The sequence below is a fragment of the Varroa jacobsoni genome, unplaced genomic scaffold, assembly GCF_002532875.2.
Source record: "Varroa jacobsoni isolate VJ856 unplaced genomic scaffold, vjacob_1.0 scaffold_1436, whole genome shotgun sequence".
NCBI classification, from domain to species: Eukaryota; Metazoa; Arthropoda; class Arachnida; order Mesostigmata; family Varroidae; genus Varroa; species Varroa jacobsoni.
The window spans coordinates 106,042-132,139 of record NW_019214338.1 but is presented as its reverse complement, the minus strand read 5'-3'; the positions used below and the strand labels follow the sequence as shown (position 1 = coordinate 132,139).

The 26,098-nt window shown below is 40.5% G+C and overlaps 1 protein-coding gene across 5 annotated transcripts; it reads right to left on the bottom strand.

The window, feature by feature from the left end:
* Positions 1 to 506: 506 nt before the first annotated feature.
* Zwilch (zwilch kinetochore protein) lies at positions 507 to 24,005 on the bottom strand. Of its 5 annotated transcripts, none has more exons than XR_015314823.1 (9): positions 21,762 to 23,772; positions 20,519 to 21,420; positions 14,910 to 15,203; positions 13,645 to 13,770; positions 13,219 to 13,377; positions 12,756 to 12,992; positions 11,233 to 11,445; positions 6,459 to 10,663; positions 507 to 5,879 (listed from the first exon to the last, which is right to left on the bottom strand). XR_015314823.1 is itself a non-coding variant. In XM_022850048.2 (9 exons), exons 3-9 carry the CDS (start codon positions 21,005 to 21,007, stop codon positions 9,938 to 9,940), a joined length of 2,244 nt encoding a protein of 747 aa, XP_022705783.1. In that variant the 5' UTR covers positions 21,008 to 21,420; positions 21,762 to 21,922; positions 23,867 to 24,005; the 3' UTR covers positions 507 to 9,937. The 5 variants fall into 5 exon arrangements, 4 of the variants coding, with proteins under 4 accessions (XP_022705783.1, XP_022705782.1, XP_086828467.1 ...); XM_022850048.2 differs by adding an exon at positions 23,867 to 24,005 and having other exon boundaries at positions 507 to 10,663; positions 21,762 to 21,922; XM_022850047.2 differs by lacking the exon at positions 21,762 to 23,772 and adding an exon at positions 23,867 to 24,005 and having other exon boundaries at positions 507 to 10,663.
* Positions 24,006 to 26,098: the final 2,093 nt, after the last annotated feature.

The following is a 26,098-nucleotide window of genomic DNA, read 5'->3' as shown; positions in this document are numbered from 1 at the left end:
AATATTTTTTGAAGAAACTATTCTTAAGCAGGTAGTAGAATCTTGATTCGTAATGATGTTGGCCGTGCTTTTCTATGATCTGACATATAGTGAACGAAAATGTTATAGGATCTAACTGACATGATCATTTAAAGAACGTTTAGCGTTCCATATTCAACCAACATCTTAAAACGTTTCATAAATTCTGGAGTCATCTGAAGGATCTACAAAGAAATACCCAATTACGCATTGTATATGATAGCGAAAAGTGACAAAGCCCTTAAGCTTGATGAACTACCATAGTTAATAAAGATAAAAACCAACGTATCGCATAGTGGCGTATAAGTAGATTTTACATGGTTGACCTACTTCTCTCACCATGACATGCTTCAATCTGGCCCCTACTGTTGCAAAAAAACCGTGAAATTATAACATAAACACTGCACTCGTCAGCTCGAAAGCCAATGAATGTTAAGTTACAGATTGGTACCACCTACCTTTTAGGTAACTATAGATCACATCGAGTGTACGAGTTATCGAGAAAGGAGCGTCTACATTTTATTTATTCTTATTAGCTTTACATGATTACTATTAATTTGTTTTATCATTAGTATCATCTCTCTCCTCATAATCCTCTTCCTCTTTCATAATCGTTATTACTTCATGTCTACTATAATAACTTTCCATTTAATTTTTTCTAACTATTGTTACTATTATAATTTTTATTATTATGACTACTTTATTATTCCTTCGTCGCCGGGTGTTTCTTACTCGTTGTATATCGACTACTACTTAAATCCCAACTTTATTCGGAGATCTTCATTTAGCATTGTCTACTATAGGAAATGGTCTACGTTTTCCCACTCAGTTCTGTGTAGTCTCGCCATCAATAGGATTAGCATAAACGGTGCCGACGACACATATTGGTGAGCAATGCGAGACCTTGCTAGCTTAGCTAGCTCGTGCTAGTTCCTACAGTGGGCGGATCGTCACATTGTGACAGTCGATCGCGTCTTCATTAGACTTTGCTTGTCCGCGTGCCCCATTCTCCCAACCTTTGCCTACGTCGACCTGTCGAACGTGTCCATGACTGTACTATTCATGTATTTGCCATTATTCGGTTTTTTCATTTGCATCTCAAAACCTTTTTCCTTCATATCAGGTCCAATATACAGGTGATGGAGCCATATGTAACGATAGATAGCTATACAGCTGTAGCAATCTCGGTAACGATTATCCTATACTATTTTCACCAGGAGTTTTCAGCGTAGCCGTTGCCACCTGGTAGCGTAAACACTCACAACGATGAATTCAGCAGAAGGTTGATGCATCTTTTCGTCAATTTCGTAGCCAGCCAATGAATATGTTGGATTCTCATCATTGGTTTTGCAATTATCAGTTATTCAGTCATCTGCACGCACTGTCTCTTATAGTTGCTCGCGTAGTCTTTTGCTGTTACCATACAATTAACAGGTGATTATTTTTCTCTGATGTTATGGTATAGTATACTTTGTCCTATTTTATCCTCCTGTCCTAGGGTTATCGTAATTATTATCCGCTATGATCTCTACTAGCGTATTACTGAGGGGTTATTTGCAAGGATTAGATCTCCTACCCGAACGCACGCACTTTCGTCCCGTTCATCCAGTCGTTAGCCTGATAATTTACAGCGCACCGTTTATCTAATTGGTGTATATTTCTAACGTCACTTAAACACCATCGAGGACGCGCCATTAGCGAGTTAGTTACAGCCATGTTTTTTGGTTGGTGCCGCTCACTGATGTAAAAATCATCTCGTGCACCTGCGTAAGTGTCCTGTCAATCGTGCTACTTCTATCCACTTCGTTTCTAATATATCCATTCGTTTTATTCTCAAGCAACAATCAGAGAAAAAAAAAACTAGCGAGATAAATACATCAAATCATTTGCACACATCCACCCTTCTTGATGACTGAGTATATTTTTTTTAACTGCTGAAAAACTTATGTACTTTTAGGGAATTTCCATGTAAACTTACGTCTGCCGCAATCATTAGACCTATTGAATAACAACAATGATTTTGTCAATTTTCTTTCTTTCTTTCTTTCTGTCGTTTAGTGTACGATTTTGTACATTTGTGACTACTGATTGCTTGGTTCTATACTGAGTCTATAATACGTAAGCACCGTCCAGTTTTATTGTGACTTTGCAAATAATCGGTCACGGACAGGTCTAAAGTCGATTTAGGTATTTTATCAAATACCATTGATGAACAATAGGAGGATATGGAGGTAATTAGTTCCTTTTAGCGTTGCGACGTCAATTGGTGTGACCGTACCCTGACTCAAATAATCACTCATAAAACTATGCCGCGTAGGTCCTCGTTTGACTTATTGTCAATCATTCATGAACTTCGAAAACCGTTCAAAGCTTACGCTAGATCTCGTTGCATGCGGCGGGACCCCGCACCACTCTCGTCACCTTCCGTAAACACGGCCTCTTGCATGCATTTTTTGCGTTCCCGTCAGCCTTACGCCACGCCTATGTAGATCATCTACAAATTACGTAGGCGTATCCTACGCCCAGGCGGTAGTTCAACCGGGTTGCAAGTCTGGTCACTACCCTTTATACTCGTCCTTTGTATCAGAAAATGCGTCACAATTCGCCTCGAACATTAATAATAATATAATTAAAAGTTCGTCTCTGTTCGATTTTCAGTAGAGAGAAAAATACGGTATGCGCGATTGTTCGCACTTAATGAGTATTGTATACGCTACGTACTACATATAATAAATGATTCAAGTAGTAGTGCTATAATTAATTATAATTCTTTGAATGTTTTAACAATTGATTACTGTCGTCTGCATCGGCATTATCATATATATATATATAGTAATCTATTATAGGTTCTTATATACAATTATAGTTTGAACAATGGTATGTTCAGTCAGTTATATTGCAGTACGTTGTTGTAGATGTTATCTGCGTTTACACCTCTAACGAAAGAAGAGGTTTTTCATTTTTCCTCGCTGTCTGCCTTTGCCTATTAAAATCCAATGTATAATATCGTTTCCCACTGAGTACTTAATAAACCATCGAACTGGCTCCAGTTTATGTTTAAGCTGCACCATAAACACATCCATGTTCCTGAGGGGAACAGCAGATACGACTCGAGCTATTTTAGCATTCAAGACGCATGAGCAGAACTTCATTTCATATTAGGAACGTCTGAGTACTGATGCCAGCCTAGAGAAGATTCCCATTAAAAACATTTGTGGGTAATATCTGTAGCAGCACAACTATCATCAGGAGCCATTGTTATTATTGCTATTGATATTTGATTTGAGATGCTGTTTTAAAGTCACTTTCTGATCGAATATACAAACTTTTGCGAATTGAATAAACTTTCGCCCGACTTCTCCGACGTACATACGGAATCACACACAAATCTTGACGGTATCACAGCGCGTTGAGCAGAGCTCGTTGACCCCCTGTTAGCGAGATGGATCTCGAACGCTACCGCCTCCGCAGCCCCGGCGTATCATCCCGCTTCATCTGTTTTCATCGTTCCGTCATGGAACGCTCATTGCACGTGTACGCTATTCACGCTACACAGCGAACTATCGTCGTTTTGTCATGTTTCGCTGTGTCACTGTCTTTTCTACCGTTTTTCTATACAGACGTTACGTCAACTCTTAGTTCGTATAATGTGCTTTTACTGATCCGAGATCTGGTTATTGTTCCGCCTTTCAAGCGGCTGAGCACATCACCTGAGCGAACGTGGGCATGCGCATTCTTCAGTCTACATCTGATATTCTTTTTCCGATACTGCATTTGCTATTCTCATTAAACTGTCGCTATTTTTTTTTTTGGTGTTAAAAATTGGGCATTGTTATGACAGAGTTGTGACAGAGGAAGGCCCTAGATAGGCAAAAAAAAAAATTGTTTCCAATTGACGAAAAAGCGTCTATATTTTTTGGTGCAAAGCTTTGATGATTTGCTTAGACATAGCTCAAGAATTCACTGGTGCAAAAATCATCATGATATTTTCAAATCAATGCTCTCAAAAGCTAGACTCGTTTGAATGTCGTTTTGACATTGATCCTTCATCGATATCGTATGGCTTTGATGCATGAAAAATACCAAGGCCGACACGATGACCTTCATAACGATTAGTAGCAATATTTCGAGCCATTTTACATTTTGACAGGGGAGCCTTGGACGAGGCCTAACAATCGCCATTGAGAATATCAAGTATCCAATTATTTATGCACACATTCCTTAGCTAATATCTTCAAAAAGAAACTGTTCCAGCAATGATTTGAACAGCTTTCGGAGATCTTTGAACGGTGGTGATTAATCAGTAAAAGTGCCTCCATAATTAGCAATGCCATATATACAAATCGATCTGACGCGACCCCCAAACGCGCGGAGTACGAATAGACTCGGTCGTACAGTCGCCACAATACCTGATTAAAAACTTTGTTCTAAGTATAATGTCGTGTGTTAGTTAGCTTGAATCAGCGTTTATGTCTCAACCGACAAACAATGCAATACTATGAAACTCCACCGGCATTCAAATACTTGGCACCTTCTAAGTTTAGTATAGATCTTAGTTCGGGCAGAACGGGAGAAAGATTCTCCCGTAATGCGTTGCCCGATGTCAGAGAATCGACTGTTCTCTAAGTGCTACCTTGCTTCTCAAAGTTGCTTAGTTACAAAGTGATTATTTCCTACGCGCTCAATTGTCTCTTGATGATCCCTATCGTAACCGTTTTCGAGCTATGCTCAGTTGTGAGATAACCTAGTTAACTAGCTGGCGTATTTCTATCCTATTCAGTTTTTTGCGGAAGACAGTCTGACTAAATAGGTGACAACAATTGATCTGAGTTCTCGATACCTTATGAACGGGAGCAAATTCGCTACGTGGCACCTTCACCGGCGATGTCAAGTCCTGCGACTGATGACTAGCCTGTAACGGTATCCCTCACGTTGTTCCTAGCTAATTGCCCGTTGATTATTATTGCTTGATTCAAAGCCCACAGGTGTGTGTATTCATTAAGCTGATGCATTCTGACCCCTTGCTATTATCCGCTTAGAATTCTCCTTCATTCTACGTTTCAGCCAAGGTATAGCGTTTTTTTTTTCCTAATCAGCGATGCTTGTGCTCTTTGGACGCGTAGAACTGGTTTAAATGGATCAAAACTCGAACGCAATGCCACCACTGGCCCCAAACTTGAACGTTTAAATGTTAGAAGCTGTCATACGAATTTTGCGACTGTAAACAATAACGACTCTCTGTTCCGACCAGCGTAGAATTCAATCGAACGGACACACAGGACTCTGCATATACGTGGTCATAGAACCGATAATCTCTGCTTCTTGGTCAAATCATGTTGGTCCAGTCATTATCAGAGTTACCATTGACTTGAACGCGCACGCTCAGGGAACGAGCGCCCATTCATGTCGAGCTTCGCTATCGTCGCCGCTATCAACCTTATTTCAGCATGTAGGTCATCCAGAGTTTATTATTATATTCAATGTTTACATTTGTTTTTTTTTTATAAATAATCTAGTATTTTAATAAATAATATAATAACAATAGTGTAGCAATCTAAGCTCTAACCATGTCGATATGGCTACTGTTGAGACAAAATGATATAGATTAACGATGGCCGACGTATTGGATATTTGCCCCTCTTGGCGTTATGATAATTGCCATACATTATCATAGCTAATTATTGCCTGTACAGCCATTATTATAGTCATTATAATGGAAATGATTTATTATCCGTTCATCTGTTCGTTTGCTTAGGATAGAACACAAGCGGTGCTTGATACGCGAATTTCTGTTGTTTCATGCAGTTATACTGTGGTCGCCGTCGGCGTCTGAGTAGCAGCGTTCAGACATTACTGTCATCCTGTTCGAGTATCGACTATCATCTATTAGATATATACATCATCTTCCCTAGAGAAGAATCCACTATTGTTTGAATAGTATTTAACAGATGCAAAACAAACTTCTGTATTGTTGCTAGATATACACATGTACTAGGTGGTTGAACATCTAGTCTTTCGTTTGATTCACACTTTGCAAGATGCGCTCAGCAAGTGACTTCGGCATCGTCATCGACAGCGTTACTATTATAACCATTGCTTACAATCATATGAAAACGGTAAAAAGGTTGCGCGGGGCGCTCGATTCTATTTCCTATCGAAGTGTCTTGTCACTAAGTTTCAACAGATCTGATAACGCGATTGACGTCAACATAACGATCCTATACTACATATCCTCGTGCTGCTTCTAGGTTTTTATGTCCATAGTCGTGCATATTTGTGCTATATGAATTGTACAAGATAGATAGTGTAATTACATCGATCCAATTAGACAATAGGTCTTTAAGAATAATGCTATATATTAGCCCGACATGAGACATACGGACAGACGGTTCAATAAAATAGGTAAATTAGCCAAGTCGTAACGTCATAACTATACTTACATAAAATTTAATAGTTCGAATAAGAAACGCGTAAGAATCGAACGCCTAAATGCAAGTAGAGAACCAACGGTTTACATATCATGGTTACAGAAACACTACATGTTACTAATCCACTGTTAACGTCAGAGAGTTATTGCTTTTAGCAAAAAAAAACTTCTAACACAATAGTTGCAATACGCTTCTTTCTCTACGAGAAATTAATATTTTCGTACGAAACTACTTTGCAATCGTACAGTTTGTCGAACAAAAAAACTGTGTGGTCGTCTTGTTAATTACGCACATTTAGAAGGACAGTGTACGGGTACTTGCAAACGATTGTCGTATAGAAGCGTCCTCTGGCGACGAAGAACTATCCCAAGAATAATTTCGAAAGGAACAAAAAAGCGGGTCCGTTACGAACAGAACGAAAATAACAGCTAAAATAATACGATCTATATTTTGTTAATGACATTCAACATGTTTTCTCGGCTTGTACAACCTAGTGAGTGGCTTAGTGGCAGCGCTGAGACGGATCTCCCAAGTCCTTGAACCACCAGCGGTTATCACGCTCGATTTATTGTTATCACATTGTCACCGGATGTTAAGATGCTCATAAACTAGTGGGATTCTAATGACAGAGATCATTAACATGAATAATGTTAAGGCTGTTAAAACCTAACTGTAGGCTATAAATGACGAAAGTGCGAGAAACCTAGAATAAGTCCATGTGCAGTAACCAGTTAGACCTAAAAACGTACACACTAAATCAGATGCCAATAAACGTCGTCAGAACATTGCGCCCAAACCACAAACTCTATTATTTAACGGCGCTAATTATATCACTGTAAATCATCATTTTATACGTTTTCGTGGTAATAGAATGAGACAAAGTTCCGCCGAGAAAAACTTTTGTCTATTTTCACTGCTACTGATGGTAAAACTGCCACCACAACTTGCGATATTCATCCATTTGACGCACAACGTCCTTATTATTATTATTGTTATTATCAGTAACGGTCGATTTGTATAACAGCATTGCATTTTATGCTTGCGATTTTTATGTACGTGTACAAAAATCATCTCATTCGGTACCATTTTATTATATGACATAACAACACACATGATATACATAACGCAAGCACATTATAACGCGGAAACAACCCTGACATTGTCACATAGTGGTAATATTCTCTCTGTTGTCAGGTAAATTTTCTTAGTTCAAGTTCATCTTAAAGTTTAAATCAAAATTTATCAGATTCATTCACCCGTTTAAAGGCTCTATGCAACTCCATTATACGACCCCGTGCCCAGATTTACCCGCCTATAACAACGAGTGAATAAACGCCATTCACTCAAAGTCATTCGATCTTCCGTAATTGTTTCCACTCGTGTACTTGTCCTCATTAGCTTAGCTATAAGCATGTGTGCACGGATAAACTTTCAGAGCAAAGTATCCCTAAGGGCTCGTTTAGAACAGAATTACAGTGACCTTTATAACCTGCTGGTAAACGCTCCGCGCAGAAAAATTGTTTACATTTATTGAAATGTTTCCATTTACATTAACATCTCATAACGATTCTGCACGTTGTAGAACAGTCATAATTCGCTACAACGTTAGTAGTACTTTCTATCACTTCTAGGATAGATCGTTGCGTCAGCCGTTCCCATACCTACGCAACGTTTCGAGCGTGGAGCCCTTCGAAGCAGGACTATGGACGCTGTCAACTGTAGGCCTGCATCATGCATTGAAGTGAATTATAACGGCAATGACGGGCCATCGCTATACTTGGGACGATAGGTTTACTGTACCGACGAATCAACCGCGCATGAGCTAAGAATCTTACCTGATACCAAATACATACGCGTATGTGCAGTTAACAGAAAGGAGACTATGACGAGACTTCAGACATCTCAAGTACAACTTTTTTTCGTAACATATCGTACTTTTCCTATCTAACTTGTCATGGTTCATCATGGTGGCGACGTCTTTTCGTTTTCGCCTTATAAATTCAGTTTCATGCAAAAAGTTTTACGCAAGTACTTTCCGTTGTCGTTTCTTGTATCTCACTCAATGTTATACAGTACTCACAACCCAAACATCACTTCCTCAGATCACCTTTTAGGTTGAAGCTGTTTCTTTCTCCACGTTTCTCGAGAATAAAGATGGTTAGTTCGAATCCTGAGGGACATCACACCCGATCTCACTATGATTTTATAGACTAATCAACTCAGAAAATTATACTCACGCCTTGTTAATACTCAATTTTTCAACGATCAGGTCATTTATGACGACAGATTTTGCATGTTTGGGGTATGATGGCCATTTGGCGTACGCCGTGTTTTTCTTTGTCATGTTATTATATTTTCACCGGCGTTTACTAGCGTGTCCCTAGTTGTTTCGTTTCTATATCTTTGTAAATTTGTTTTCTAATATGTACTTGTTCTTGATTTGTTTGAACTTTGATTTTAAACAATTCATTCTTTTCTGCTCCGGCACGATCCGCTTCCCGACCCCACCGAAGGTCAATGTCTATCTAAATACTGGTAAATAGGACACGGTCCTCGCTCGCTCCATGTTTTGGTTTTCCGTTACCTTGCATCCAACATCAGTCGATAGCTTGGTCCAAATCCTTATTTCAACGTGACCTTGGCGGGGTTCGCATGAGCACTTGTCTTCGCAACAACAACAGCTACTTCTAGTAATGGATGTAGATTTAGAGAGATTCATCATTGTATGGTGTTAATTGTTGAGGCGGGAATTTGTGTACAGAAGGATATTGATTTAGTTTGGCTGACAAAAGTAGATGTCTTTCGGAAAATACAAGCGAATATTCGTTGCAGAAATAAGATGAAAAAGATAGATACAACCTGATTGAAGCAACCAATCGCTTCTACAAAACAGCAGCAGTATTCGCACTGGTGGGGACGGAGTTTATACATCTACCCAACCGACCAGCTGAGGCAGATCGTGCTTATATTGCGTGTAACGAGCGGTTTTAGACATATTCGATAGGAGGTAAAGGCTAAAACACAACTTTGAAAAAAATGGCTAAGTAAACATCGATATGTAGAATATAGGAAAAAAAAGCCGAGTGAAAATCGTCACAAGAAATTTTGTAGCTTTTAGATGTATAAGCATGCACTTCTGAGACATATAAACGTCTGGTCACTTGTGTCATGTTCCTATCACCTACAAATATGGGTGAAAAATGGGCCGGTAGACAAGCCTACTTAACCGATAAAGACAAATGCATTACTGTGCTCTATGTGTATTGCTAGCTGACTAAACCATCTATCCACAAATTGTAATTGTAAGAGTACCGCAAAAAATTGGTATAGCGAAAAGATTTAAAGCAGAAAGGATACAAAGGCATTGGCGGGAAGAGAGATACGTGGGGCTGAGGCTAGGCGAGGGGTCGGGGAGACAGACCAAAGGGAATGAGATTGGATATAGAAATGCTGTTGGGGAGCACTGCGTCTGTGCGAGGCTGAGGTTACACTCATCGGAGCTTGTCTTGTGTACAGTTCACGAGGGTACAAAAATAGTCTGGATCTCGAGGACTGTAGTGCGCCTCGTAGCTTGTGTCCCTCGTCAGATGATTAAATGGGGCCCGTTGTGAGATGTGCGTAATAGTGTGCGCCGCGTAGGCGCCTTGCCGACTCTTAATCGAGGCCGTCCACTCGGATGGCGGTAATGAGTCGAGGATAGCTCGGACGAGTGCAACCTTTAGTGGGAAGCGAAACCGATGCCCAAAAAAAGAAGGCGCCAAGGGCGCTGGCGCAGGAATTGGCAGCGCCGGTTGCGTCGATGGTCGCGTCTCTATCTGCGATTGGGCCTGCAACTGTTTGAGTGCTTCGCGAGCGTAGCCGCTCAGATAATGAATGGGCAGATGCAAGTTCGTTTTGCACAACATGACCATATCGAGGACGCCCTGCACCCGAAGAAGCTCGTTGACAGCTGTGCCGAGGTCGGGAAATGATCGTAGAGGTCCTGCTCCGCGGAAGAATGGCGCCAACTGCTCAGCACTGGCGAGCTCGAGACCGCTGAATATGTGCAAATAATCTCGCTGCAACTTTTGGAGACCCATCTCAGCAACAAGCGTTAACGGCGTGACGCCTTGTAACGTCGGTTCGGAACAGAGTTGTGCGGACATATCACGTAGCACTTGCGCCATCTGTGTGTGATTGTTCGGCGCTACGTACGGTTTGATTTGGCCACTCGACACCTGTATCGAAAACAGTTATATTAAGTCTCGAATAAAAAAAAAACTATGACTTATGGTGACAGCAAGTTCTTTAAAAAATGTCTAATTGGACAGACGCTTTAATATATGCTCCATGTCGTGCAAAATTACAGCAATATGACATCGGAATTATAACAATTACTATCGATCATAGATGGAGGAAAGCACATCTTTAGGACAATTGATCTCATGTTGGCTAAGATGGGTTTATTTGTTAAATGTTAAATATTAAATTATCCAAAAACCACAAGTGCGTTTCTATGTGAAACATTAGTTGATTAAGATGAAAGAGTTAAGATGAAAAAAGCAATGGCGCAGCAATCTCTTAGTTTTTAGTAATTTAATAGAGATATGTCTGCCAGGCTTCAGTCCGCTATATTCTTTTTAAATACCCTTTTAACTAATCGCTTGACAACATATCATACTATTAAGTTAATACACTTCTGGTGCTCACTGGTGATCCACTAGTAGCTGTGAAAACCTAGTTCTAGGTGATAACTAAATAAAGAGATTTCCTATAGCAATATATTATAAAAGCGAGGCCAGCCTACTTGACTGAAGACGTACGACAGAGCGTCCTTGAGCTCTTGATAGTTGGCGCACCCATAGATGATTGTCCACAGTTCATCAGTGAAATCAACCGGCTGCCTTTTTGAGGCAACGACAGTTTCAAGACAGATATTAAAATCGGCCATGTCCCAAGCAGCGTCAAGTGCTGATTGTTTAACATTATTTGTTGGACGAATAACGCCTACCCGCGCACTCTGTTCGTCAAAAAAAATAAACATAATTCTGTTAAATCGAATGGTTAACGGCCATTAGGCGACTATGCTAGCAAGATCTCAAACTAGACAATATAGTGAAATATAATTAGTATCAACATCTAATAAATTACTTTAGGCTGTTACAAATTAATCCAGCGTATTTTGAAAATGCTAATTTGGCTAAGGTTATGTTGGAAGATGTTAGGGGTGTTTTGCTTTATTTTTTTACAAACTTCTCCCAGCGCCCTGGCAGCTTCTGTACAGCCATATACCGACCACTTGCGTTTCTGAATTTCGTTACCGAAGTAAATCAACAGCGCGACATGCTTGCCGATCAGCTGCCCTTTATAGTTTTGGACAATCCCGTAATTAGATCGAGAGAAGAAGTGCATCCAAGAAGTAATTGAGGCGTGGAGATGAGGTCAGGCGTTGTCATCAACCAGACTTAGTGTTTTCGATCCAACGATCAATGGGTCTCTTGAGAAATCAAGATAGACTAAATTCATTGTTTCATTTGTGGCAAATCTCTCAGTACACATATGATATTCTTTTCTGGCAGATGCCATTGATGTCTATTGCAGGTTCTACTATCACCGTACTTCTGAACCTACTCGACGCTGCCACCGAATTTCTTTCCAGGTCGACGCCATTCCCTCGTCTGGGAGTAGAGATTAAACCATGCCTTGTCTGCGGCGACCGTATGTTTAGTATTGAGGTTACAACTCGATAGCATGTTACATGTGAAAGGCGAATTTTTGCCAACGAAGTCCTTTTATTCTAAAATATGTTTTCGCAAAGACCCTTGATGCGGCAAAACATTATTGTCTTTCGTATACCGACATCGAATTTTTTCAACACGTCAGTTTCCCAAGATTCGCTTACTGTGCTCTCGTTTAAGATCGCCTTACCGAACGTTTTTACCAGTCTTCAATGAAGTTCCACAGCGCTGTGGTCTTCGAGAAACAAAAACTTAACCACTAAGTGCTGATTTTTGAGATTAGAAGGTGTTTTTTTCTTCGGAACTCATATTTTCTGGAGCTAACTTGACCGATTTTTACTCACATGTTTCTAGAAAGCTAGAGTATTTAGCCACACAAATTTTGCCTGTTAGCATTTTTACAACGTTATTCAATTTAGAGTTCGCCGGACTCCCTTGTAGCAGTCTAATATATATTTATGTAGAAGTTTGGCTCTTCTACAGCGATATAAGAATACAGCACAATGGAAGTATCTTCTTAATATATACCTTTATGGGCGCTTTGATGAGAGCTTAAAGTTGTAGTAGAATTGTTTTTGAGCGTAAAACTTACCTTGCAAAGATTTTTAATTTTCTCCATAAAGGGGGGGAAAGAAAAGTCTTTCTGCCACGCCATTTCGCCTGAACTTAGGCAACTGACGAGATTCTGCATATGCTGTAGTTCCTTGAAAATGGATCGACATGGCGACTTCTCGTTGCCTGGCGAAATCTGTACCGTCAAATGGCACACAGCATCGATCACAGGGGCTTGCAATAAATGGGTTGCCCGACCGTTCCAGCAACAGTCAATCTGCAAAAGCAAGCCATGAGAAATCACTAAGTAATACCTCTATTAACGAATTATAAATAAGGCTATTTTAGAGTAAATATTGTTGAATTTTTATACAAATTTAAATTGTACAAAAAAAGTTTTGAAAAAATCTAAAAATAATATTGTGTTTCATTACATACACCTGTATTGCCTAGTAGTGTTGCATTAGATGATAAGACTCCACGACCTCTAACGTTTAAATTACCTGCATGATGTCATTGGCGCTCGAAGCAAATCGGGGCTCGGAAAGCGAATAGATGTTAAGGACGTCGTAGCGAGAGGAGAGCTGAGTAGTCGTGTGGCAGTGGTGCTGGGACAGACCCCAGAAATGCTTTCGTAAAATGCACCCATATGTCGGCAAATCCTGTTGTGATCAATATAATCATTCGATTAGATAGAACCTAATTAAACATCATAGGTAAACATGTGAACTTAACACATAGACTTTACAGGGCAGTTAAAAGTTGTAACTTAGAAAGTTACAATCTTTTCGAAACCTAAACCCATCACGCTTTATAAATGCATAACTAGCACATGTATTTTGCATTGTTTACGGTTTTATGGTAAATCAAAATAAAGCGAGCAATATATTAGATGAACATTAGGAACTCGTGACGAAAAGTATGTTCACTTTTGACTCAACGGGTCCGCGGCATGTGACGACCACTCTAGATGCGACTCCCTCGGCTCGATGTTGGCCAAGAAAGGCTGTATACTGTGGGTCGGCACCATCGCACGGAATCCACACCGGCGGAACCTGACAAGCAGACAATCGCATTTGATACAATTACCGTAACTGCAATACGTATAATGTAAGAACTTGGCACTGCATACGAAAGACGTGGTATTAGTCACCTGTTAAAATCAGAAGGAGAGCTTGTGAATCAAGCGCACCTATTCCTTGTCTTTATTAGTCAACCCCATTCTAGTCATTTTTTGGGATTGCTATATGAAAAACTCATTTATGACTTAGTACGTCATGGGTGTTTAAGACCTTAACTTTACTGGACGCGAATGGACAACACGACTCGCAAAAAATAGAATGCCGAACGAGATGAAAAGCGTTAAGATAAACGCCTGCATCATAAGTAGTTGCCAAAAAAAAAGAAGACTTAAATTGTATACGAGTTGTACTAGTCACATCTAAGTAGTATAAGGAAAGTTTGGCAGAATGCCCCGGCCAAAGTGTCATGCGAAAGATTTAACTTTGAAGAAGTTGAAAAGCAACGCAAACTTTTGCACTGACGATTGCCTTTTTGTCGCAGACACTGATTATTTTCAGTGAAATTTTTTCATTGACAGGCGCTAATGTTCACAAATGTTACATTATTAATATTGGTCACAATGAATCACTCGGACAACTAACCCCGTGAGGGTTATCTAGGCCGTCGACTACTCCTTTGATGAGATTTTTATTTTCTTTTTTTTATTTTGATGGAATATATTTTGAAAGCTTAAATTAAGCACATCTTGTTCACGTACAGCAATACCGGACGTAAGAGATGCACAATTTATTTATTATAGCATATATATATAGAACTGAAATTAATTTGTCTCTTATGAAATGTTGAAGATACAGATACCATAGTTCATAGCGCTACAGGTTTTGGTACTAATGTGTTAGATCATTTGTAGTCGCATATCTTTTTTTTCCCTACATTAAACGGCCTGTAATATACCCAAATCTAGCTTAACATTTCGCTGTTTCGAAAAGAGAAACCTGTCTAAACAAGACCTACTTTAAAAAAGAGAATAATATACCTACAATTCAGCTATTTATATAAAATGCGCTAAATAACTGAAGTAAATCTTTCGATTTATGTAGCAAAATAAACTAACACGACTTCGACGTAAGTAGCTCTGAAATTTCATGGCTCTGACTGAACATAAATTTACCTGTCTGGGTGGTCCATCGGGTGTGGAAGCGACAGAGTTGGCCAGCACGCTGCTCAACGAATTGAGGACCGAAGTGGCTTCATCTGCGGGAAGGGGTCGCAGCGGTGAGGCGTAGAACGTACCACCGCTTACGCCCGAGGACGATACTGCGGGTACTCCAGCAACTGCACCTGCTACTCTACTATAGAGGACCATCTGTTCCGAGTTGCCACCACCTGAAACCCCGTTAGCGACCGCACTTCTATCGGGGAGATATGAGGACGGCGGCACGCTCGGAGTGCATGGGGAATTTATCTGTAATACGAAAAAGACGGCGGTAAAGTACACGCACACAAGGGTCACGAAACATTGTAATGACATGGTCAATGTTAACTAAAATGAATAGCGCGATACGTCAACGGCACACGTAAGAGAAACTATCTAGAAAAGACATATCAAATGTAGCGAATACGGGACTTCAACGTGATATGATCTATACTAAGTGCCAGTGCTGCAATGAGAGAAAATAAGTTCAGCTAAGAACGTATAGGGGGTTAAAACCAAGGCAGTAGTGATATAGAGTGGACTAGAATGTAAACTTCTAAACTTTGGTGATCTGTTTATCGTAGCGGGCATGCACTTATCTGTTATTTTTTGTAATTGATGAAAATCAATTCCTTTCAGAATGAAACAACAAACTCTTCATAGCGGAAACTGATGCGTTGTTTTCGCACTTCGGACAAGAATCCAACTATTTTCAGGTTAAGTTAAGCTATCCAATCCCTTTGCGTCGGGTGAAGCGTCAACGAGATTGAGCAATTTCTTTTTTGTTCCAGAATCTATAGTTTCAATGCGGTTTTTGAAAAACCCAAGGAAAATTTTTGTGAAACAAACCGGAAGAGCGTTTATATTAAAAGGGCTCAAAAACTAATCAACATTGTTAAAAAGAATTTTTTACGTACCCGAATTTTCATAAGTTCGGTACAGATATTAACGGCTGTCTTGGGAAAGGAAATAGCCAAATGAGTTGTTCAGATATATAGGAACAGGTAATCCTTCTGAGATTCTTTGCTCCTTTCTGGGTTTTGGTGAACCTTCTGAGCTTTTCGAGCTCTCGTCTTTTTTGGACCTTTGCTATTAGCTGAAAATTCGATTCTGTTGAAATTTCTTGTATCTAGCATATTTGAGAAACCCTTTAAGAAGTTTACACCTACTAATATTGCTCGAGGCTCATATATATTAAGTTCATCCGTAAGAAATGCGACAAACACCACATTTTTCCTAGATGACACTCTTCTGTAACAGTGCGGTATTTCGTATTATTTTGTGTATTCGAGAGTCACTTGTCTCCTTCCAAAATCATAGGCCGTTCACTCCGGCTTTTCGCAAACAAATTATAGATAGCCATGTAAAATAAAGAAAAAAAAACGAGTGGTTTAAAAGTGTAAATTTTATCCTTCAACTAGCGCAGCAAAAACAGCTTGCCGCATCAACCTTTATTCAATGAAAGTTTTACTACTAGAAGTATCGAGAGCCGTCCGTTCAAAAGATACCGGGAAAGAAATTTTGAATTGGAAAATGGATTTCGTAGAAGAAGAATCAGATTTAGACCTCTGTAAAAATAACTAACAAGGAGTTGAGGGTTAAGGTGAAGCTGGCCTATTTCAAAGTACACTGACGTTGGCATTCAGTTTGGTGTAATAATGATGCAAAAACATCATCTCTATTTGGATGGATACAACTGGACCGGCGGAACGTCGTGCCAACACAAATGTTAGGCTACAAAGGGTTATGGTGTCCGTTTGGTGGTTTAATCCAAACGTTTTACGAGCTCCTTTAGCTATTCAGCTTTATGAATCCTAGTTTGTAGATTACGGGTAAGTGTGCTGTTAACAACTGGTGAAGATATCGAAAAAAACTCTACATTATGCAGCCAACACTAGAAACTCATTTTTTTCGACACCGCTCAATCTCACACCGCAAGAGTAACGGTGGCAAAAGTGCAGAGGTTTCTGGTGGAGACTCCCTGTCATTCATCATAGTCGCCAGATCATAGTGTTGCTCTTACAGGTGTAAATTTGTAGTTCATTAACGTCCACCCACTACTGTGACCATATACATATTTTGTACAGGATCCATTTTCTATCACAAGTTACGATCCGATAAAAGAGTAGATCACTGCTATGACATGACAGCAAAACGTGTCGACCTTTTCGTTGTTAATTCTCGTTCGAATCGTCCGCACCCATTTGTGAAGTTATTCTTTTGCAGGGGGTGGTCCACGAGACTAAGTCGTAAACTGAAAATGTGTTTCTCGCAATTTTTTGAACCAACAGCTCACGGTGTTTCTAGTAGTAAAAGCCTTACACAATTCAAAATTTAGGCGGCGAGCTGCCTCCGCCGCTGTAATTCCACGATAAAATTCATATTTCTGAACCGCTCAATTTTCTTTGATTTTCTATGACTCACTACGACTCGTCCACTAAAAGCCAGTGATGATATTTCGAGTAACTGGTTTTAGATTTGTAAGAGTACGAATATGTCTTAAATAAAAGGTATCACGAAATGTCGCCCAGTTATAAAATGGTTTCATCCTGAAATATCGGATCAGTGTTTTTCATATTTCACACGTAACGACGCTTTAAGATATGAGAATTTTCAGAAAGTAATGTTCGCCTAATTTTTCAATGCATTGTTTGAAAGCACCTGGTCACCTCTTTCTTACTTCTGTTCAAGTTCCCTCATATAATAAGGAACGTTTCAGTCCGAGTTGGCCCCAACAATAGATATTTCGAGTTAAATACTGCTTTTCCGACCCTTTTTTTTATTTCGCCCTAATTATTAATCAAAGATCTCGATCCTGACACATAACGTTCCTGTCAGCCGCCCAAGATCCATTACAACCTTGGATGGCCACAGCTCATCAATTAACGGCAAAGATGCAATGAGAACCCTCGACTATTGTCAGGTAGCAAAAACCTATGAAATTTTATCAAAAATTAGAAGTCTTTGCGTTGATCTGAAGCAGAAAGACGGATGAATATTTTCGGAAGAAACTAGATCTCCATAATAAATAACTATGAACTGTACTTGACTAAGCTGGGACATTAGTAGGCACTGAGAAATGCTTGAAAAAACAAAATGAACAATAAGACCATGCATATGGCCTAACAGCATAAAATAGTTGAAACTATTCAGCAAAAAAAGATTCATAGATAAAGGACTTTTCTACCCAGGATAATTCGGGACCTTACATGGCAAACGTCATTGAATCCATCTTGTCTGGGCCTAAGTGACAAGTTCCTTTGAAGTCACAATATTTTAGGATCTTGCATTGTCGTGGCAAACTTTTTTTTGAAATTTAAGTCAGGTCAGGCTTTTTTTTTACTGGATGGACCGCCGGATATAACTTTCTGACTAGAATACCAACAATTCTATTTTATTATTCTTGTACTGTAATGTTTTAGTATTACTAGCTTCGTAACTGAAATAAATTTATTATATATTTTACTTTATGTCAAAGTTGAAAAACTCAATACATTATATGGCCATTTGTTTTGTAAGCTTTTGCCCCTAGCTACCTTTACTATCTAGCAATTTCGAGACTTTCGATGTAGTTTTGCGATAAAATTTTTTTAAATATTTAAAACGTCCGCTAGGGTAATTCGTTGACGAAGAAGTATTTGTTCGGGCAAACATTTTATACACATAGAAAAAGATACCATGACAAAATTCCAGAGTCCCCTCTCTCGGTAGATGAAAGCTCAGACGCGCGTAAAAAAATAATACCATCTAGCCAGATTATGGCCTGCCCTCTTAAAGCATACGCAGGTGGCGATCCTTGTGTGACGCAGCCTGCCAGATAGTTGTCCCAACATCCTCACACTACGCTTCAGTGGCCATAGAACCTAGTGACCACATGCTGTCTAGTAGTTAGTATTTAGGGTCCTATGAGCCCAAAGTAGAGAAGGAGAACCGTCAAAACTGCACGACGCTGTTAATGAACCTTATACAGCATCATTATAGACAGTTATACAGTGTAATAGGAAGGGTTCTGAATAGGTGGAAAGAGGAATAAAGCCTGCAAAGGCTCTTTGGGTAAGCCTATAAGAGGAACAACCGAATGATTAGCGAATTTCAACAAAAAGAACTTGGATATCTATAGTAGGTAGTTCAGTCAGTTTTGATAGTGCAGTATACTATAGGTATACTGCACTATCAAAACACATGAACACGTGAACATATAACCAATTACGTACTCTAACGTAGACACGCTGACAGTTTTCGATATCGATAACTGCGATGTTTTGTGTGAGTGGCCAATGTGCGATAGGTTCGATGAACGAATCGCCAGTCGAATTACAAGCTGGTTGAGATTTATGCTTTCAGCCCCATAAAAAACCGGCTCAGTTGATTATATATATATACTACCGACGCTTATGCAAAATAAAATTGGACCACTAAAACTACAGCATTTCTTTGCTTAATGTACATAGAAGAAAAAATATAATGATATCTTCACAGTTGCGTTATTTGTTACGGTGAAGATAAGGCTGCGGTGAACAGAAGACCATAACTCGGGCCAGTAAGTGGCAGAACCGAGCAAAGACAAATAATTAAGCGAATCAGATTGCAAAATAGCTTTATTGACTTTATAGAATACATTTTGTGGGAAGGACATGCTTTTCCTTTGTAAAAGTAAAACAGGAAAAAAATGTTGCTGCCTTTGCAGTTTATGCATAGTCTATTACTTTCTCTATAAGGAGCCACGAGCTGACTCGTAAGAAATGGTTCCTTGATCGCCGTATGGTTATCGTTGTAGGTCCGTCTTCGAATATCACATAAGGAGCTCTCCTTCATATAATCGCCGCTTGACACGCTAACACAATAAGTACAAAACCATATCTCATGACATGTATGTACCTTGGCCAAGGATTGATAGAAGATTAGGCCTGCGTGGTTTTTTGAGTTCGAGTAAACACGCCAAATATCAATATCTACAAAGTAAAGATCCAAGGTAAATAATTTCCGAAATTACTGGAATTGCTCCATGCCGCGTGTGTATGCTGTATAGGAGCAACGGCTTAGAGGAGCCTTGCTCAAATAGTTCCAAAAAATTATTACTAAAACGCCCCCCTATAGTGTTTCAGAGTAAATATAAAAACCATGCACGATCTTTTCTATTTGCTATGGGGATAGTGACTAACTTGCATAAATAGTGCCCATGTTCTTTGCTGTTTTTTCTCAGAATCCTATTAGTTGACGCACCCGTCATCAATTGGCCACGAAACACATATATGAGCCTTCAATAAAGTCTAAGCCTTTCAATATACAATATATAGAGAAGTACATATTATACATTGTAATCACTTAGCTCTACGGTGAGTGCACTGCTTCAGCTCAGAACGTGCGGCTTCCATTAGCATGTGCACGTAGATCATCTGATTTGGCAACAGTTATTATATTAATGTTCTCGTATTGTGTGGAATTAGTACGCAATACTACCACCGTCGGTCGTATCCATCTCGTCTGGCCTACACAGAGCTGCTTAGGTCATCTTTGTCTAAATATAATACCATCATTCCGTGAACACAAGCAATGGTCAGCCACCAGCCCACTGGCGCACCTACCTGAGAATCATATGGGGGAGATTCGAGGAGACTCATGGAATGCGTGTTGAGCCCGCCAGGGGTCCATTCGAAAGGACAGCCTGTCAGATCGGCGAGACATCCACCAGTCTCCTCAAGCGAGTCGTCATCGTCGATGTACAGCGTCGATGAGCCCGAGCTTTTAGATCGCATCATGTTTCCACCCCCGCCTCCGCAGCGCTGCGAACTTCGTTTCAAAGGCTGGATCATTATGACGCTTCGATCAGGCAGGTCGAGTCGCTGGAGTAAAGGACAAACCAAGGGACGACGTTCCATCTCAAATTTGGCCATGTATGTCACCGGTGAGCCGTCCCAAGACCCGCTCAAAAGATGCTTTACCGCATCGCTGTTAATGAGATCACTTAAAGCCGACATTTTTTCTTGCTGTTTACTTTCTGTTCGTTCGTTATTCTCGAAAATGACAAAACAATACTTTCTGTTGTTGCCGATGGTTTCGACAACAATTTTCATGTGCTCTTGTCGAAATGTCTCAGTTTTCGTATATACGTTCGTGGTCGAAGTCGTTTATCCTGTCTTGTTCTTTGTGGAGAAAGAATACATTTTTCTATCCCATTCGATGAGCTATCAAATCTTCTATGTATCGCAACGCTTGCTAATTTCGTCGCAGTTATGGTGTGCAACAGGGTTCTGATAACCTTTTTCTCTGAACAGCACTCCTAGACGCTCACGCCGAGCGATCTACACGATGAAACACTGATGAGCAAAGCGACGTGCAGCAAGATGATGAAAAAACACCGCATTCCAGGTGGCTATAGGGCAACGGAAATATCCTGCACTTCCATTGCGGTAGACCTCACGGATAGGAATATATCTTGATGCTCTCAACGACAGTAACAACGATGACCAACAACATGGATTTTAACCTGTGAAGGATACATCGTTTCAAGTCAAAAAAGTCCCCTTTTCTTTTTTTTTCCCTCCCAGTTTCCCTGAAGTTCCTTTTGTGCCCGCTCCAACTGGTGCTACTATTTCATAAAACGATTGTCACTCTTCGCTAGGCCTGGGCCTCACCTCCTGCTACACACCCAAACAACAGCTATCACCACCACTTTGACAGCGAATTCGTCCCTGCTCTACATTCTGTTATTCACGCGAGATGCCCACCGTTGACAGGTAAGCAAGAAAAAAATGACTGATAAATACCTTCCACCTGTGAACAGCCGCACCAAACAAACGCAAAGACGTATTCACATTCCACACTCACCAAAACATACAAAATGCCAGAAACGAAGCCCGCTCACATCCCAGCTTTGCGAATTTTCTCGTTCATTCAATTGGAGATGCACCGATAGCAGCTCATCGGTTAAGATTCCATGAAAATACTGCTGACCGTCGTTGCGGCACTCCGTACTGCTACTGCTGCTGCTGCAGAAACACACAGTTTCTCTGTATACATGCACGAGTGCGGCAAGGAAATAAAGAGTCTCTAGGTACGGACAATACAAAGGAAAGAGGAAAGCGCCAACAGCATCAGACAAGAGATGATAAAAAGATTTAATAACAATCAGAAGAAGAAGGAAGCGAGAAGGCGAGCTCTTCAAAGCTTGAACCTGTTCCGAGATAGTCTATACGAGCAGATATTTTTCACTCAGCACTTTAGTTGCTCAATAGACGCACATGCGCAGCACCAAACCATCACCAGTAAAAGTAAGCTACCAGACACCGACCACGTAAATAAAATCCAGTGACTTTCTCATTGAAAAGCCATTTACTCTCTCTGCTACTGCTTCTCGCTATGGCCGTATCGGACCTGATTTTCTTGCCTGTTATTTCGCTAACATTTTGCTATGTCTGTCGTCGTTGCCGCTGCTGTTGTTGTTGTCGTTGCCCGCTCTCTAATTGCTGCCCTCGCTGTCGGCTAACCGAAACGACGGCAGCATCGCGTGTCACGACTGATTCTGCCGGTTTTGCTGCTGCCGCTGCTGCTGTTGCTGCTGCTGCTGCTGGTGTAGCTGTTGGTACGATGGCCGCGGCGACATTTTTTCGCCTCGCAAACAAGAAACAGATTGGCGCGCTGGTAGCCCTGTCACGTTCGGGTCACACTCGGTTTTGATGGTCGTCGGGGTTTGTGATACCGCCTAAAATGTAGCCTGTGCCACCGCGAATAGGACAGCCGTCGCGACTCAGCAACAAATGCATACAACACTACGAAAGAAATGTTTTTACAACACCCGTTCTGTTACATTTGCGAACGACGGCTAGCGACGACCCGATGACCACGAGTATGAATAGAGTCTACACCATCATCAGCACCACCAGCGCGCTGAGTGGCTAGCGAGATCTCTACATTTCTACATTCTACCCATCCAAGATTCGACTTTAGTGGGCCAGCTGGATCAGCGGTCTGGTCCGATCCGGACCGACGGGCCGACCCGATCGCCGAAATCTTGTGGCGTTGGTGACAGAGAACGGCACTGGCTGCCCACTGCTCGCCAACCAATCCAGACTAGCATAAGAGGTGAGAGCCGCGCCACTACTACCGCCGCCGCTTCGGCTGTCGAGAGCAAAGCGCGCTATAAGGTTCGCCCTCAGCAATGACTAACAGTGAGAGAGAGGGAAAGCTTGGCGTTAGAGACGAGTCTTCGAAGCATGGAATAATCCGTTAAGCCGTTGTGTGCACCACTTATGTCGTTCGGCTATGTCCCCCTGAAGGTTGATCATTGCATGAGCTTCTGTTCGGCTTTCCTTTTATCCCGTAGCAATGGCCGCTATCCAAGCCTCTCAGCTAAACGCCATTACCCAAACTCGATGTCTGACAACCACGTCCGTCGAAGCTGAGTTACTAATGATCTGGCTTGATTCGGCACAGTACACTGCAACCGCCGCAGCGAAGGTGGCCGACACGGTACGGTCGCGTGCTAACCGTCCTGACAACACAGAGAACGCGAGCAACAGCAGAGGCCACACCGCAAACCAACCAAATGACTTACTGAACAAACAAAATCCGAGCTGAAGCCCGGTCTTCTCTCCCAATGGGTTGGTTAGACGGCAGTTGCTACTGACGATGGCCACCACGGGGTAACGAGACAGCTTGGTTGGTATAGGCAAGCTCTAAGCTATACTACGAGTGAGTGGGAGCTTACCCTTCCACTGGGCCACGGGCCACCGCGCCAACGGAACCCCCCATGTGCGGCGGAGCGAAAGAGCGAAGGGTCACAAAGGATTTAGGATATGGCTAACATAGAGTAAGACATTCTGCATTTGGTGATGGATGTTCTACTTCACCCAAAAAAAAAAAGCAAATAATGACAAATCCAGGCAGATGAAACATGAAAAGAAACGTTACTGTACAAAGCACAAAAACCTTACATTGTACTGACAATCACCCCATCACAAAAATACACTTCCAACGATAAGGTTGCGCCAAATATAAAGAACACCAGGATCGCCGATTAACACATTTTTGCTCACAAGTACCGCTACAAATATTTGGCGCTCTGATGAATAGGACAACGAGCCGCGCCGAAGCAGACGAAAGTCCGCGAATCTTTAAAACGTAATGTGGTTACACTTAACCACCAAGAGAAATATATAAAAATAAATAATCGATGGCTACAAGCTGAGCACAGTTTGTTGATAAGCGCAAAACGAATAGATTTGAAAATTCTAAAAATGTTATTAAGTGTCGTATGATATACTCAAAATGTACCTCAAATGTGCCATGCTCGAGTCGTAAAAAAAATATTGAATTTAATTTAATGAGCTTTATTATAATAACTAAGTGATACAGTCATGTCCCAAAAATACTAAAAATGAATACAAAATTAGCGCTTTAATTAAAGTATTGGCGAAAGTGCTGTTAGTCTGCCTTTTTTTCTAACATAATTTTCCTGATATAGACGTAACCGATTTAAACACCGAGCAAACGTAGGTATTTAGAAATATTTTTACTAGGGCGTTTCTTGAGAAATATTATTTATGTAAGTTAAATATTATTTTTTAAAGTTTTGTCGCAGGATTTTTCTAGCAGGAAAAACCACAAAATTTTGATCTGGATTTTTTATATTTTCTTAATTAAATAAGAATTAAACTAACGAAGCGTTTCGACGAGGAGAGTATGGCTCCACTGCCGCATCTAACAATGGCTTAGAAATTCAGGCATAGTTTTACTGATAATCGTGCGGTGCTATTTAACGGAGCGATTCATTTTTCTATAGTACATATATATTTTGTAATAATAGTCCTGCAATAATTGAAAAACGTTGCATATTATGGGTTACCTACACGGTAGTGGAAATAAGCGGTCTACCGTTTCTTTTTTTCATTAACAATCAAGCGAGGAAAAGCAAACGAAAAATGTGTTATTGGACGACGTTGCAGCTAGGTTCAGCGCATTGTAAGATAAATTCAGTTGCATGCGATATGTAATGTAATAGTATTCAATGGTCATATGGTCTACGCAGGACTTTTCCGTATCTAGTATTCGTGGATCTCTGCCTGGTAATCACTGCGGCCCCTTGAAACCTCTAATGGGATCTAAGCCAACATATATAACAAGCATATTCCAAGCTGCACAAAGCGCTGGAAGGGTAAACGACAAAACCGAGGCTCTAATTAGCAAATATGCAGAAAAGCGTTTGTTCAATAACTTAAAAGATAGAATAAGTAAAAAAAAAGCTAAAGGATAAGAAAAACAGCATAACCTATTAATCGCAAAACCATATCAGCAATATTTGCTCCACATCTGCCACCTAAGTTTGTCAAATGATCTCCAAGCGACCAAGTTTATATTGAGACATTTTGAAATATACGAAGTAACTATTGTTCAGGATTCATCTGTGAAGTGTTTAAATTTTAAGCGTCCAATCCTAGCGACAGGTAAATCCTTGGTAAGGAAATCGCTTCGGGCAAACGTCATTATTACAAGCATTCATATTCGATATCTTACACGATGGTGTACTCATGCGTTTAAACAATTTATGACATATTAGTACAGAGCAAACATTCCTCTCAATTTCAATTAAATGCGTTTTCGTAAGTTATTGTTGGGTCTTCATATGCTGTCTGTTATTTCTCTTGTACATTATTTGTTTATTTTTCCAAAACAAGACAGTAATTCCATGTAGATAACATATACGAGACTAAAAGCTATCGTTTCCTTTTACAAAAACAGTGCGCCATCTGACAGAAACACAAAATTCGATTGAGGGGCTTTTTTAGGCGAAACATAGAAAACAAAGTCACATGGGTAATATCAGAACTTTTTTAAGCGGGTTACCGAGTAAAGAATGAAATATTTATGCTTCCTGCATATACATCCGAAAAATACCGGATATAGATATGTATAGAAATGCAAAAAAGATCGTAACCAATATGGAAAAAAAATATCTTTTATGAGGGATCCTATCGTTTCACGTATAATGTTAGTGGGAAGGTTAATTAATAAAATGCGCTGGCTTTCAATCGAATCCGGTCCCGATCGCGAGCCATTGATTCATCGTGTACAGTCTACAAAGCTCGTTGTTCCCCTCGCCTGCGGTAGGGTAAGGGAAGCCGTGGCTAGCAGGAGAGCGCATCATAGAAAAGGTCTTATACTTTTGG